Source organism: Lissotriton helveticus, chromosome 3_1, assembly GCF_964261635.1.
Source record: "Lissotriton helveticus chromosome 3_1, aLisHel1.1, whole genome shotgun sequence".
NCBI classification, from domain to species: domain Eukaryota; kingdom Metazoa; phylum Chordata; class Amphibia; order Caudata; family Salamandridae; genus Lissotriton; species Lissotriton helveticus.
In genome coordinates this window covers 688,509,604-688,524,527 of record NC_136061.1, presented here as the reverse complement: position 1 = coordinate 688,524,527, position 14,924 = coordinate 688,509,604, and the positions used below count along the sequence as shown (strand labels likewise).

Genomic DNA, 14,924 nt, shown 5'->3' with positions numbered 1-14,924 from the left:
CGCTACTGATGTAGCAAGTTCTGATTGCCCAAGAGGCCGCAACTGCTAAAGTTCCTCAAATCAGGATGACTCAGCCTGGAGGCCAGCCGCAGCTGCCACTGCAAGGGAAGGCCATGGCTGCCGAAGAAAGGGTTACTGTGCAGAAGTGCCTAACCGATCTCAGCAGCAGCATTGTTCTGAGGCAAAGATGCTGTCATGCCCTCACTGGAGAGGGACCACTACCACGAGTCCAGAAGCATGGATCCCACCCATCCATCGCACTGCTACAGATGGATGTATAAAATACACAGGAGGTAAAAGCGGGATTTAATAATCTGGGTGCCAGATACGTCCTGATGAAAGGTAGAGTTTAAGATTTATTCAGGAACTAGTCAAAATTTGGCATCCGTGACAATTTTTATTAATTTAAGGCTTTCATTTTTTACAGCTCACGAGACCTTATTGTAATTTATCTTTACCGTCTCATTATGGTTCTGATTTATATTTACACATTAATCTCTAAATTGATTTGTGATTACAAGGAGAGCAGGAGAAAGTGAATCTCTATTCATATAAAGAAATGTGGTTTTATTAACATGTACCTTGAAAGCAGACACATGATTATATTCTTGCCTGTTTAATTGCAGAATAATCAAGGAGGGATGCTAAATAGCCACGTGCAAACGCATATTTTTTTCAAGTCCAATAGGCGCTAAAGCCAGGAAGCCCATTTCAATCCCCTGTTTTTTCTGAACATGGCTATATGTCCATAGAAATAGGAGGATTGAGAGGAGACGTCCGTAGCATATAATGTGATCCATTTTCAGTCACTCAGCTAATTGTGAATTAGCGATAATCTTTGTGTCTTGGTTGCAGTACAAACCGAGAGTTCCTGCCCAAACCTGAATTTTCCTTCGAACTACATAGAGGTAGAATGTTGACAATTCGGCATCTATACTGGCCACCTAGAGGTAATACAGCCCGTTACACAAGGGTAGTACGAAATTAATATTGGTAAAGTTATCCAAGGCCTTCATAAAACTCTCTTGGTCCACTTGTAATAGTTAAAGCGTAACTCGAGCAAGCAGTTGGTGAGTACTTTCACGTAGGTATTAGAACCTGCACTAATGTTGGCAAGCTCTTGATAGGATTTGCAGCAAGAAGCATCCTTATTCGTGATTGGTGTTAATGCATTACTTGTTTCCCAACATGTACCAGAAGATAGTCCCTCTTTAATTTCTAATTCTAATTTAAAACATTTATAAAGCGCAGCGTGCACCGTACGGTTTCTTGGCGCTAGTGGAGAGTTAAAGATTGCCAGGGATGTGAACAGCCGTTGTGAGTGTTGAAAGTCTTACAAATATCAATTTAATCTAAATAATCATTGATAAATTCCGTCTCAGTCCATTAAATTTACTTAGAAATAATAGTTTTAATTTAGTTAAGAAATGCATCCCCTTAAAACATGAAGAAGAAACCAAGATCGCAACATCATCCTTAACATGACAAACGTTTCTGCTTTTGTTTATATTCACAGAGCTTCCTGGATAACTTCCAAACTGCAAAAGAGACCATCAGTGCTGCCACTGCCCAGGCAGCAGAAAAAGCTGCCACAAGCGTGAAAGGCCTGGCACAGAGAAGCGTCCGGTTTTCTTTAGATATCAACTTAAAAGCTCCAGTTATTATCATTCCTCAGTCTTCAGTCTCTCATAATGCTGTGATAGCTGATCTTGGTTTGATCACAGTGCAGAATAACTTCAGCTTTGTGACTATGGAGGGTTGCCAACTTCCTCCAGTTATTGACAGAATGGACGTAAAGCTTACAGAGCTTAAACTATCAAGGTAATCTAAACTATTTCGAATCTAATTTAAGAATCGAATGAGTGTGTTGTTATATGTTGTACTTTTATGAATCGCCTTCATCCATACTCATGTCTTGCGATGCTTGGGCCTCAGCTCATTGTACCAGAACATATGTTGCACAACAACAAGGGTTATCATTGGTGGACACAGGTTCGAATTCACTGCTGTCTCCCCATACCCCCTTCTTTTTTAATAATCAGGATAAAGAGATGTCTATTTTTTGCTTAGCACAACTACCCTCAACTACTTATTTTGTGCCTCTCCGCGGAGGGACTTGTTAATTTTCCTGTGAGTGTTCTCCTTCAGTGCTGACTGGTTACCGAGTTGCCTCTCATACTAGTCATATTTTCCAGAAGGGGCCCCACCCTGGCTATGTTAGGGTGACCAGAATTTTAAAGCCAAAAACCGGGACATTTCACAGAAATATAAGGACTACAATTGTACTTCAAGCGATGAGAGCGCTCCTCGGCAGAGAATTACAGAACAGGCAGTAAGAACATACATAAAATGTAATTTTTAAACCCAGTTAATTAAATTGTTTTCTTGAAACAACTGCTAACTTTCCCTGGTTTGTAAAACATAAAAAACACCTCCCACCGTTTTCAGTCGACTCTCTCTAAAAAACCGGGACATGAGCTAAATTTCTTGACATGTGCTGGGACAGCTGGGTAAAAACGTGGACCGTCCTATCAAAAGACGCCTTGTCACCCTAGGCTTTGCCTGCATTGGTTTGGGCGAGTGTGCAACTAAACGGACTACCCAATCTATAACATTGTTTGGGTTTTGACAATAGTCTCCTGAATTGCCCTCATTCTTGCTACGATTACATATGGTAATCCCCATTACTCTTAGTCCTACTCGTCCTCGACCCAGTCATTACACATGAGGTATTCCACACGACAGGAAACAAAACAGGAAACGCTTTTAGACTCCACCCACCCTCCTGTCAGGTGCTATAACACACCTCACCACCAGAAGCATATCCTGATGTACCAAGCACCAAAGGCCTGGAAAGGGAGGGCGGGCGGGACGTATGACTGGGTCGAGGACGAGTAGGACTAAGAGTAATGGGGATTACCATATGTAATCGTAGCATTACCTCTACGTCCCTCGTCCTCGACCCAGTCATTACACATGAGGCATACCAAAGCAACGCCCAAAACAGGCCTTTGGCAACCACACAACAAAACACAGACCAGACACAAAGGAGTGCAGCAAGATAAAGTCGCAAAAGCGAACAGAATCAGAGCGGAGGGAAAAAACCCCCACAGCCAGCAACACTCCAGGACCAAAAACCGGTCCGGGCAGAAAAGGCACAACCCAACCAGCAGTGCCGCACGAAAGTGGATTCGGAGGCCCAGAACCCAGCCCGGCAAAACCACCAAGAGACACACCCAGGGAAGCAGTCCAGGAGGCAGACACGCCCCGAGCGGAACGCGCCAGGACACCCGCCGGACAGGGCAAACCAGCACCAAGAAAGGCAAGAGCAAAGACCGCCAGAAATCAGCGACCCAAAAGAGAGCCCGGAAGTAGCCGGAGCCAAACCAGCCAAGCCAAAGGACACGGGGAGAGACACAGAAGAGCGAAACACCCCAGAACGAGCCCCAGAAAAGGACAAGGCACGTGCGAAAGCCACCAGGCCAGAAATACGGGCCCACAGATCCCAAAGGGACAAAAAGGGGAAGACAGCAAACTCCCCAAGACCAAGGAGAAACCCCATGGGGGCACCAAAGAGCGACCAGAAGGAGAAGAGAGCAACCCCGAAAGTAATCCAGAAACCCAACAAGCCAGCAGAAGGGAGAAAGGAAACCGGGATCCAGAAGGCACGGACAGCAGCCGAAGGCCTAGCAAGGGAACCAGAGGAGGAACACCACCTCGAGAAAGAAGACCAGTGCCCCGCATAGGAAGACAAGGCAAACCACCAACGAGAAGCCTCCAGCACCAAAAGCAAGAGGTCGGGCAGACCACGTCCAGAAAGAGGGACGGAGACCACAGAGGAGAGGGGAGGAGGCCCCATCGCCAGGCCCGCAGCAGAGGAACTCCAAACCCAGGCACAGAGACGAGGGAAACCACCGACCCAGGGAGTCCGCCACCACATTGACCACACCCCCAATGGGTGGAGCAGACAGGGCCAGAAGATGAAGCACCGCCCAAGCCGAGATGGAACAAGCCACCAGACTCAGGGACGAACCGTGGGGCCCCCCCCAGGAGACACAGAGAAGCCACAGTCACCGTGCAGACCGATCGCACCAAGACATGGCAACCCTCCAGACGAAGGAGGAAATAATGAAGCCCCCGTAGTACTGCAAACAACACCAACCAGGAGGATGACCCGCGAGACTCCGACGGGAGCCAGTGCGCCAGCACCACCCCACGGGCCAGAGCGTAGCCCAAGCCCGAGGTGCAGGTATCCGTGGCCACAACCAGAGGAGGAGGGAGATGAAACAACATCCCCACGGAAAGGCGGGAGTGGACCAGCCACCACCGGAGAGTAGACACAACATCCAGAGACACAGGAACAGGAACCGCAAAGTCCAGGACAGGAGAGGGGATCCACCTCTGCACGAGCCACAGCAGAGGCCGCAGACGAACCCAGGCCCAGGGCACAGTGAAAACAGAAGCAGCCAAGAGGCCCGAACCTCCAGCCACCGAAGAAGGGGAGCCGAGACAAGCAACAGCAACAACCACAGCAAAGACTGCAGGAGACGAATCCGGGCGTCTGACAGGAACAACCAGCCCAACACAGAATAGAACACTGGCCCGACGAAGGTCCTCCGGGACGCAGGCACCAGGAGACAAATGGGCAAGTAGAACAAACACTCGTGGCCCCAGAGAGAAGACATGGACAAGTGAAGGCGGCGAGACACGACCGCCAGGGACGGATCCTGAACCAACCAGACGTCCAAACACGGGAACACAGACACCCCCAGGAGACGGAAAAGGGCCACCAAGGGAGCCATCACCACGGAGAACACCCGGGGGGCGGACCGAAGACCAAAGGGGGGACGCAGAACAGCCAGCGCCGACCCAGCAGGCAGAAGCGCAGGAAACGTAGACACCGCACAGCCACCGGGACGTGCAGGCACGCAACATGGAGGTCCAGAGAGGAGAACATCCAACCGGACTGGAATCAGCTGAAAATCTTCCGGAGAGACACCATCACGAACAGGAACTCCAGCACGAACAAGTGCAGACCCCGAAGGGCGAAGACCCCCCCTGAACTTCTGACAAAACAGCCAGCACCCATCAGCCCGAGGACGTCAGGCGCCAAGCACGAAGGAGCCTGCGAAGACACCCAACAGCCAGAGGAGGACCACCAGCGAGAACGGGCCCCAGGGTGGCATAGTCCGGACGCTGCGGACCAGACCCGGCACCCCACTGAGACAACTCCAGAAACTTCCGGGAAAAAAACCTGCCAGATCCACGCTGAGCCCAAAAGGAGGACCGGCGAAACCCAGAAGGCAGGCGGAAAGACCAGGCACCAGAGAAGGAGGAACCCCCTCTGGGCGGAAGAACACGAAAGGACAAAGAATGCTTGAGCACCTCAAAGACCCTGAGTAGCTACACCTCCAGAGAGACACCAAACAGACAGGCATCAGCGGAAGGCGGCCCCAAAGCCATGGAACGCCGGGCCGCGTCCGACATCCAAACCAGCAGAAACAGGATACGGCGGGTAGCAACAGAGGAACTACAGGACACAGCAGAAGCCCCCACAGAAGCAAAGGCGTCGACCGAGAGATGTGATCCTCCAGGCGGGCTAGTCCAGAAACGCCCGAACGAACAGCCAGATGAGAAGCAGCAGAAGACATCTTCAGGGCAGAATATGCCCACTCGCCCACACCGTCCATCAGAACGTGACCAGCAGCTATGGAAGGACGACCCATAAGACAGGCCACCGCAGAGTCCACAGGAACGGAGAAAGGCAAAGAGTCAGCCACATCCCAAAAAGGAGAAAACAAGGACAAGAAGAACCGAAGAAAACAGAAATCCCAACAGCAAGCAACAGGAGTCCAGAAGAAGGCGCCCAAACCGGGCATCAGCACACCTCCAGGCATCCCAGGAGAGGGGAGGAGGCCCCACCGGAAAAGAAACACCACCCCACACGACGGAGGCAGCAAACGACCAACGCTCCAAGCCGAGCTCCAGGCATCCGTGCAACTACCCCAGTAGAACAGGAGAGGGTAGGAGAGGGAACGCAGTGCAGTGGAACAGACTCCTCCAACGGAAAGCGATGAAAGAACAACACTGCCGAGCACTTACCGTCAGCAGACCCCCACCAGACGCCAAGCCAGGACGCCAAGATGCAGAAGACCAGCGTCCAGGCCACAGCGCACGTGAACACCGGGCAACGTAGAAGTCAAATGTAGAGGAAGCGCAGCAAAGACCACTGCAATGGGGAACGAAACAAACAGCTGCTCCATAAACAGTAGAGGCTAGTGGAGGGGATGTAGCACAGTGGTAGAGCGCATGCTTCGCATGTATGAGGCCCCGGGTTCAATCCCCGGCATCCCCAGGAGTCTCTGGTCCGTAGCTTGGCGTGTTCCAGAAGGCCAGCCTGCCACCCAAGCACAAAACACAAAAACACGGCACGGCACAGTGCAAGTACAGCGAACAAGGCCATCCCAGAAGAGACGGCATACCGGACCTGCATGTTCCCCCCACAGATCACAGGTAGCACCAAGAACGTCCTAGGGTGATTAGAGCATAGAACCAGGCAGCAACAAAAACCCCACGGACATCGGGCAAAACTTTGTCAGCCAGAAAGATCCCCGTAGCAGCCGCTACATGGGGAGGCAAAGAAAACCTGTCCCACCGAACAGGCGAAGCAGCCAGTATCCACCGGCACGGATAGTGGTCAGAGTCCCGTCCGGACTCGGGGCTACCGGGAGCCCGCAGCGGCAGCCAGCGGGGCAAACAACCCTGGAAACACTGCACCGCCGAGCAGGAAACGGAGATTTCAGCACCAATAGGCAGAAATCAGGACGGGCATCCCAGCCGGAAACTCTCCGATGCGGCAAGGAAGTCAGACGCGGAACCAGAACAGCGTCCCGACCTCCCGCAGCTAACAATCCAAGTGCTCCTCCCAGAAGGCCTACTGGGCACAGAACGCGCAACCGTGTACAAACACGGATCAGGCACGACTCCGCTCCAAGCACCGGAGCGCCCGGAGCCCACCCGGGCGTCCGCCCACACCAGCACCCGGCACCGAACACGGCCGATGGGTGTAACAGGGGGCAATGCGCATGCGCGCAAAATCCAGGAAGACGCCGCCGAGACAGCCGGCAGTCCCAGAGCAGTCGGGAGAACAACGCGACCCAGAGGCACACGCAGGAGCCGTCACCAGGGCCCCCACAAGGCAAGGAGGCAATGGCGACATCGGGGAATCCAAAGGGGAGGAGCGCGCCCCAAAACAGCCCAGCGCTCACAGCCCCAAACCCCTACCTGGTCCATGGTCGAAGATCCAGCAGGAAAGCAGCAAGCAGCAGGAGGAAGATCCACAGCACAACCATCAGCGTGACTGGGGCAGGAAAAACGAAACAGGAAGACCCACAAAGCCCAGCAGTACGGGTCACCTGAGTCCAGGAGGAGAAAGGGAAGCCCAGCAGCCCCACTCCAAGAAATCCCACGACGGTCCATGGGAGCCCCCCAGAGCCCAGCAGAGGAGGATCCACAGGACAAACGAAGCAGGTAAGCGCCCGGCACTCACCCCAGCGTCTCCCATCAAGCAAACCACCGACAGGAAACAAAACAGGATATGCTTCTGGTGGTGAGGTGTGTTATAGCACCTGACAGGAGGGTGGGTGGAGTCTAAAAGCGTTTCCTGTTTTGTTTCCTGTCGTGTGGAATACCTCATGTGTAATGACTGGGTCGAGGACGAGGGACGTAGAGGTAATCACTGTTGCTGCTCTGTCAAAGCTCTAAGAGGGTAGAAGCAAACGAGACCTCGAAAGCCTTAAAGAAGTAGACCCTTTTTTCAGGCACAGAACACATTCCCGTGATACTTTCTTTCTTGGGGAATTTGCAATAATTTGAACAATGTACTCCAATGTATCCTTTGTATTCCATGTTATTCCAATTTTGATATGGTTACCAAGTTTTGCGCAGAGGCTACGTGATTCCACACTTTCACTGCTGCAAAAACGCCCATCCAGCCCAGGCCTTTATTTGCAGCCGTCAGAATACACGTTTTTCGTCAGGGGTCTATAATATAAAAGAAGCCCATCAGTGATCACAGTCCATTAACTAAAAAGCATTAAGAAAACATTCACTAAACTAAACGCGCAAACCAAGTGTCTGCCCTTTAAAAAACAATGTCTATCTCCTACTGCCTCTAAAACCTCTACATCCGTGCTCTGCTAATTTTTGCCTAAACGTTGTTTTAACAGAGTATTCTAAATTAAAACATACCCAGTGCTTAGCACACCCCTCGAATGTCAATATTAATAACAAAATACAATTCTCCCTACTGAATTCACTCTACGTGAAAAAAGCCAAGTGCTTGATATCCCCAATCCACCGAACAATGAACTCACTGTGCTCCGATTTTATATTCTGAATCTGCTAACACCAACGCTTGCAGCGTTACCTTATTCGTGAAGTGCCCTTCCTGAACTGACTAAATAAATTAACCTGTTACTCACCCTCAGGTGCACTCTATCGATCTAAACTTTCTTTCCAGACAGATCACCCATTCAGTGCGCTCTTAGACGCTCATATGTTCCAATCGTACCAGTTGCCCTGCCTATATCCTTTATGCACCGTAACATATGGGCCTCAGCTTTAAAGTACCATCCTGGCCCACTTTTACACGAGACCCTTTCAGAACAGTCTTAAGTGCCATTGAGTCATAATTCGATAGAACACTTCTCTCGGATGTCTTTGGGGTCTAATTATCCTAGAGATTTCTATTGGGTTTTCCCAGTAGTTAATTCTACTAGAACTACTCCTCAATGTGACTTGCAACTCCAGCCTAAATCGTTGTGTGACAATACTAAGGTGTCCAAGAAATAAATTGACAAACCTCCAGCTAAGGTCCCATGCAGTGGGGAGGATGATATTCTCGTCTCGGAGCAGAGCAGCCAGTGAAGGAAGAAAAGTCCGAGTTGGGGAGTCCTACTCATAGTTGAAAAGTAGGTACCATTGTTGGTATAAATGTGTATCCAAGCAATCGTAACCAGGACCAACATTTGTCGCTGGCACAGACAGGAAAGTTATGTTATAGTGAATTTGTATCGTGCACTAATACTCTAGAGTGTCCTGGCTCGCAAAGTTTCTAATTGATGCTATTTCCTCTGCTATTACCCACAGACTCAGTCCTGGAATCGCTTTACATGCTTTTGTGTCACCCAGTAGTGCACTTTTCTTCACATCATATCTTCTGGCATTGGGCTATGTATCTCAGAGGTTTTAGCATATTTACACATAAATGATACCTCAATGCTAAGCCCCTAACATTGTTTTCCCCACAAACAGTTGTTGGAGTTGTGGCATTCAAATTCGGGTATTGCCAATGGTCTAATCTTAGTGGTTTCGTTTAGTGTACTGTTTTTAAAGTGAGATGCTCAGCCCGAGCGGTTTGTTGGCACTCAGCCTAAAAATCAGGGAAGCGAGACATCAGGCACAATGAGGAAGCTTGTCTAAGTATTGTCAAATTGCCTCGTATTGTCCCTTGTTCAAATTGCCCTTGGCATTTGTGGTGGTGAAGAGTTTGAAGGAAATCTCCTGAATTGAAGACTGTACCTGTTTTTCAACAGTTAAAGAACTCGCAAACTGAAGTTCCTCTTCTGCCACTCCAAGAGATTTTCTGTAAACTTACAAAAGGGAACCAACGAAAACTGTTTGAGTAAAGTTCTCAAGATTCATGTTTCCATATTGTTATCTAAGTTTTATAATGTGATGCAGCCATTTTCAGTTTTGATCTCTCCATTCTGTGGGGCCACAGGTAAAACTGGACATGTGTTTGCTCCAGTGGTCAATGGTAATAAGAAATGAGACCTCTGTAATGTCTGTTGGTGAAACAGAACATTTGCCGTCATTCGGTTTGACAGATTAGAAGGACAGGACTTTGCTTCCTCTTAAAGTTGATTTCAGGTAGTGACATACGAATTCCTGGGAAAGTAGGTGTGAATTTGGGGTATGACTGTGGACATCCTTGGGTTTAATTCTGCCTCTTTTTGACGGAGCTCAGGGCACTTAGCTTGGATCTGATGGCTTTTCCTCCCAGAGTAAAATAAAAATGTACTTAAGTGCAACTTGACAACATCGTAGATGTAGATGTAGATGTAGAGTCCATTTATAACGCGCTAGCAATCGCTCCAAGGAGCATCTCGGCGCCAATATGAGGACAACCAGATGAAAAAGTTGCCTTACTGCTAAGGAGACCATAGCCGGGATCACACTAGCGCTCTGGCCATTGGGTCTGGAAGATTGTAAATCCAGGTTTTCAATTGCTTGCGGAACTCAGACTCCTTGTCCAGTGCTCTTAATAGAGGGGGTAGGGCATTCCATGCTTTGGCCCCCAACACCGCTAGGGATTTGCCCCCGCGGGTTTTGAGTCTGAATCTAGGGATGGTCAAAAGATTGGCATTGGAGGATCTTAGTGCGCGATTTGGACAGTATTTTACAAATTTATTTCTTAGGTAAGTGGGGCCTGAATTATGCACAGCGCGAAAAGTGATAGTTAAAACTTTGTGGAGGACCCTTTTAGTTATAGGCAGCCAGTGTAGTGCATTGAGGGCTTTGGTTGCTGAGGATCTTCTTGGCCATTTCAGAACCAGCCTTGCAGCTGCATGCTGCACCATCTGGAGTTTATGAGTAACCATCTTATTGGTGCCAGCATACAGGCTATTGCAATAGTCAATGCGGGAGGTGACTAATGCAATCGTAACAGTTTTCCTTGCTTCGAGGGGCAGCAAGTCGAAGAACTTTCTAAGCATTTTTATTACCCCGAAACAAGTGCCTGCCACTTTTGACGCTTGATGTTTGAAGGATAGATCGGCGTCAAACTGTACCCCAAGGTTGCGAGCCGAGGAGGTAGTGTGGGGTGGAATTTCTGCCTTCTCAGGCCACCACAGTCTGGGGATGAAATCATTATTTGAGCCTATGGGCATGATCTCGGTCTTTCCTGTGTTACATTTCAGGTGGTTTTTCCGCATCCACTCAAAGGTGGCCGTTAAGCAGCACTTAAGCTTTTCCTCCCAGGCCTGGTTGTCTTTGTCCATGACCAGGATTAGTTGGGTATCGTCCGCATATGCTATTACATCTATGCCGTAGGACGATATCAGCTGAATCAGGGGTGCGGTGTAAACATTAAACAATGTCGGACTCAGACTGGAGCCCTGAGGTACTCCCGTTGACAGTGGCTTCTCGCTGGAACGGAATTCCCCCAGAGTCACCACTTGTCTCCTGTCACTAAGAAAGTTTTTTATCCACTCTAAGGCAATACCTTTAATGCCAGATGTTATTAGTCGGTCTATTAAGATGGCATGTGAGACCGTGTCGAAGGCCGCCGACAGATCTAATAATATCAGGACGGCCTTCTTGCCTTGGTCTAGAGCTGAGCGGATAGTTTCCGTAGTGAACAGGAGAGCCGATTCGGTGGAATGCTGAGTTCTGAAGCCAGCCTGATTGGGGTGCCATACTTCATTATTTTCCAAGAAAAGTGTCAGCTGTTTGTTAACTGTGGACTCAGTGATTTTACACAGAGCTGGAAGTAATGAGATCGGACGTAGATTGGATAGTGTGGAGGGGTCAGGAAGTTGTTTTTTTTGTAAAGGTTTTACAGCTGCCAATTTCCACTCGGGGGGGACATAGGCGGTGGACAGAGAGTTGTTAACGATAACATTTATGTCCGGGTTGACAATATCCGCAATAAGATGTAGGAGTGCTATAGGACATGGATCAAATGGTGATCCTGATTTGGTTGCCAGGATGGCCTTTTTTGTCTCTTCCAGGCTGATTGTGCGGAAAGCTGTAAGCTGGGTGACTTCTAGCCTAGTAGTTTCGTCCTCACATATTTGATCAAAGCTGGGAGCCTCAAAGTCTTTCGTCAGACCCTTAACCTTTTCCTCAAAAAAGTCTGCGATGGAGTTGCAAAGCATTTGAGAGGGGGGGATGTCCTGTGTTAGACATTTGGGTTTACTAAAATCTTTTACAATATTAAAAATCGCCTTCTGTTTACAGTTGGCTGTTGCTATGGCTGACGTGAAATGCTTTGTTTTTGCCTGTTTGATTAAGGCATGATACGCTTTCTTGGTCTTTTTGTATTTGCTGCGTTCTGTGCTGAGGTAGTTCTTACGCCATCTACGTTCAGCCCGTCTTAGTTCCCCCTGTTTATTTTTGAGCTCTAGGTCAAACCAAGGGGCAGATCTCTTCTTATTCCCGGGTTTGAGCTTACGTCTTCCCTGTCCGGTCATATTTTTTAGTTCTGTCATCCATTCCCTAAAGGTATTTAGGTTTGGGGGTCCGGGTAACTTAGTTCTACACTCTCTGGCTATTGGTATTAATTCTGGATGCTTCATGGTGGCCTTCCAATCCTCGTGTCTGGCCTGGTTGCTTTTGCAAGTATTCTTTTTGTTGGCATTAGTCTCTGGTGTAATCGAAAAAGGCATTAATACATGATCAGTCCATATTTGGGGTTTCAGCTGGTCTATTGTTAAGGTGTCTAAGTTGGTAGCAATACAATCAATCGTGTGTCCCGCCTCGTGAGTGGCTGGAGTATCACGTATTTTAAGACCCAATACTTCCAAGGTTTCTCTGAAGGAGGCAGTAGGTGCCTCAATTATAGACTCAAGATGAATATTCACATCCCCCAACAAGGTGAAGTTTGAATATCTGAGTATCAGTGGACTTAGTGCTTCTCCCACACTTCCTAAAAAGTCAGTGCTAGTGCCGGGAGGGCGATAAATTAATGCCCCAGAGAAAGAGAAGTTGTCATGAATTTTAATACTAAAGGCCATCCCTTCCGCCCCTTTTAAATCATGGAGTTCCGTCGTGACACACCCAAAGATATCTCTGTGTATGATAGCCACTCCCCCTCCCCGTTGCTCGTTGCCTCTGTCAACCCTCTGGATACCATACCCTAAAGGTAGGGCCTGTACCAGATCAGGAGTGCACCAGGGTTTGAGCCAAGTCTCTGTAATAAAAAGACAATCTAGGTTGTCGTCTATGAGGAGGTCATATATGTGCTGGGCGTGTCTTGGTAAAGATCGAGCGTTTATTAAGCCCGCTTTTAAGGAATGGGTGGGGGGGGTATGTGTTGCAAGGGCGGATACCTGAGACCATGAAAATGCGACATGGCATTTATGGCAGCTCACCGGACCTATCCAGTCCGAAGGGTCTAGGTTGTGGTAGTCACAGTCGTGGTCTGGTTGTAGGGTTAATAGTTGTTGCCTGCTGTAAGTGTCTTTACTGATCCCAGCAGAGTCCTTAGCCCTTTGCCCGGCCCGTGCGCGGACGGGCGCAGACGGGCAGGACTCTGGCTTGACTCCGGCGCGAGTCCGGCGCGTCCGCTGATCGCGTCCGCTGCGCGGAGTCATGGCTGTCTATTTTTATAGCGGTGACTCTCGCCCCTAAGGAAGGCTCGCCCTACCTAAGATGGCCGCCGCAATACTTCTACCCTTGCCAGCAGGTAAAAACAGCCCTGAAATCGGCTGTAGTGTCTGGAGGAGGCAGCGCTCTGTAGGAAGAGTGCACCCAGTCAATTTAGAAGGTCAGAGTTTTAAAATAATGTTTCTGCCCGAAAATCGGCCGAAACACCACAGCGTCGCGCTAAATCAGCGCGCTGGTGCAGGGGGGAGAGGACACAAAGGGCAAGTAAAAAGCAATGAACAAATGTATTTTAAAAAGATAGCAAGAGAGAAAGAATGACCGCCCGGCTCAAGCCTCAGGCGATATTAGCAGTAATGGTAAGCCAAAGTCCTTCTTTCCTCTTTATAGCGGTGACTCTCGCCCCTAAGGAAGGCTCGCCCTACCTAAGATGGCCGCCGCAATACTTCTACCCTTGCCAGCAGGTAAAAACAGCCCTGAAATCGGCTGTAGTGTCTGGAGGAGGCAGCGCTCTGTAGGAAGAGTGCACCCAGTCAATTTAGAAGGTCAGAGTTTTAAAATAATGTTTCTGCCCGAAAATCGGCCGAAACACCACAGCGTCGCGCTAAATCAGCGCGCTGGTGCAGGGGGGAGAGGACACAAAGGGCAAGTAAAAAGCAATGAACAAATGTATTTTAAAAAGATAGCAAGAGAGAAAGAATGACCGCCCGGCTCAAGCCTCAGGCGATATTAGCAGTAATGGTAAGCCAAAGTCCTTCTTTCCTCTTTATAGCGGTGACTCTCGCCCCTAAGGAAGGCTCGCCCTACCTAAGATGGCCGCCGCAATACTTCTACCCTTGCCAGCAGGTAAAAACAGCCCTGAAATCGGCTGTAGTATCTGGAGGAGGCAGCGCTCTGTAGGAAGAGTGCACCCAGTCAATTTAGAAGGTCAGAGTTTTAAAATAATGTTTCTGCCCGAAAATCGGCCGAAACACCACAGCGTCGCGCTAAATCAGCGCGCTGGTGCAGGGGGGAGAGGACACAAAGGGCAAGTAAAAAGCAATGAACAAATGTATTTTAAAAAGATAGCAAGAGAGAAAGAATGACCGCCCGGCTCAAGCCTCAGGCGATATTAGCAGTAATGGTAAGCCAAAGTCCTTCTTTCCTCTTTATAGCGGTGACTCTCGCCCCTAAGGAAGGCTCGCCCTACCTAAGATGGCCGCCGCAATACTTCTACCCTTGCCAGCAGGTAAAAACAGCCCTGAAATCGGCTGTAGTGTCTGGAGGAGGCAGCGCTCTGTAGGAAGAGTGCACCCAGTCAATTTAGAAGGTCAGAGTTTTAAAATAATGTTTCTGCCCGAAAATCGGCCGAAACACCACAGCGTCGCGCTAAATCAGCGCGCTGGTGCAGGGGGGAGAGGACACAAAGGGCAAGTAAAAAGCAATGAACAAATGTATTTTAAAAAGATAGCAAGAGAGAAAGAATGACCGCCCGGCTCAAGCCTCAGGCGATATTAGCAGTAATGGTAAGCCAAAGTCCTTCTTTCCTCTTTATA

At 49.2% G+C, this 14,924-nt stretch overlaps 1 protein-coding gene, 1 long non-coding RNA gene and 1 other non-coding gene across 4 annotated transcripts in view; 2 read left to right on the top strand and 1 right to left on the bottom strand.

Annotated features, from left to right (window-relative positions):
• Positions 1-14,924, top strand: part of VPS13C (vacuolar protein sorting 13 homolog C) — a 2,773,485-nt gene that overhangs the window by 981,572 nt on the left and 1,776,989 nt on the right. For both annotated transcript variants that reach the window (XM_078680824.1, XM_078680823.1), the window contains exon 33: positions 1,517-1,821. In XM_078680824.1, coding sequence (XP_078536950.1) covers positions 1,517-1,821 — 305 coding nt within the window. The remainder of the gene's footprint in view (positions 1-1,516; positions 1,822-14,924) is intronic.
• The window catches only part of LOC144822865 (uncharacterized), a 790,049-nt gene that overhangs the window by 96,163 nt on the left and 678,962 nt on the right, over positions 1-14,924 (bottom strand). The gene's annotated exons all lie outside the window — the stretch shown is intronic.
• Positions 6,284-6,355, top strand: TRNAA-CGC (transfer RNA alanine (anticodon CGC)). The gene has a single exon. It is a non-coding gene; the product is annotated as a tRNA-Ala (tRNA).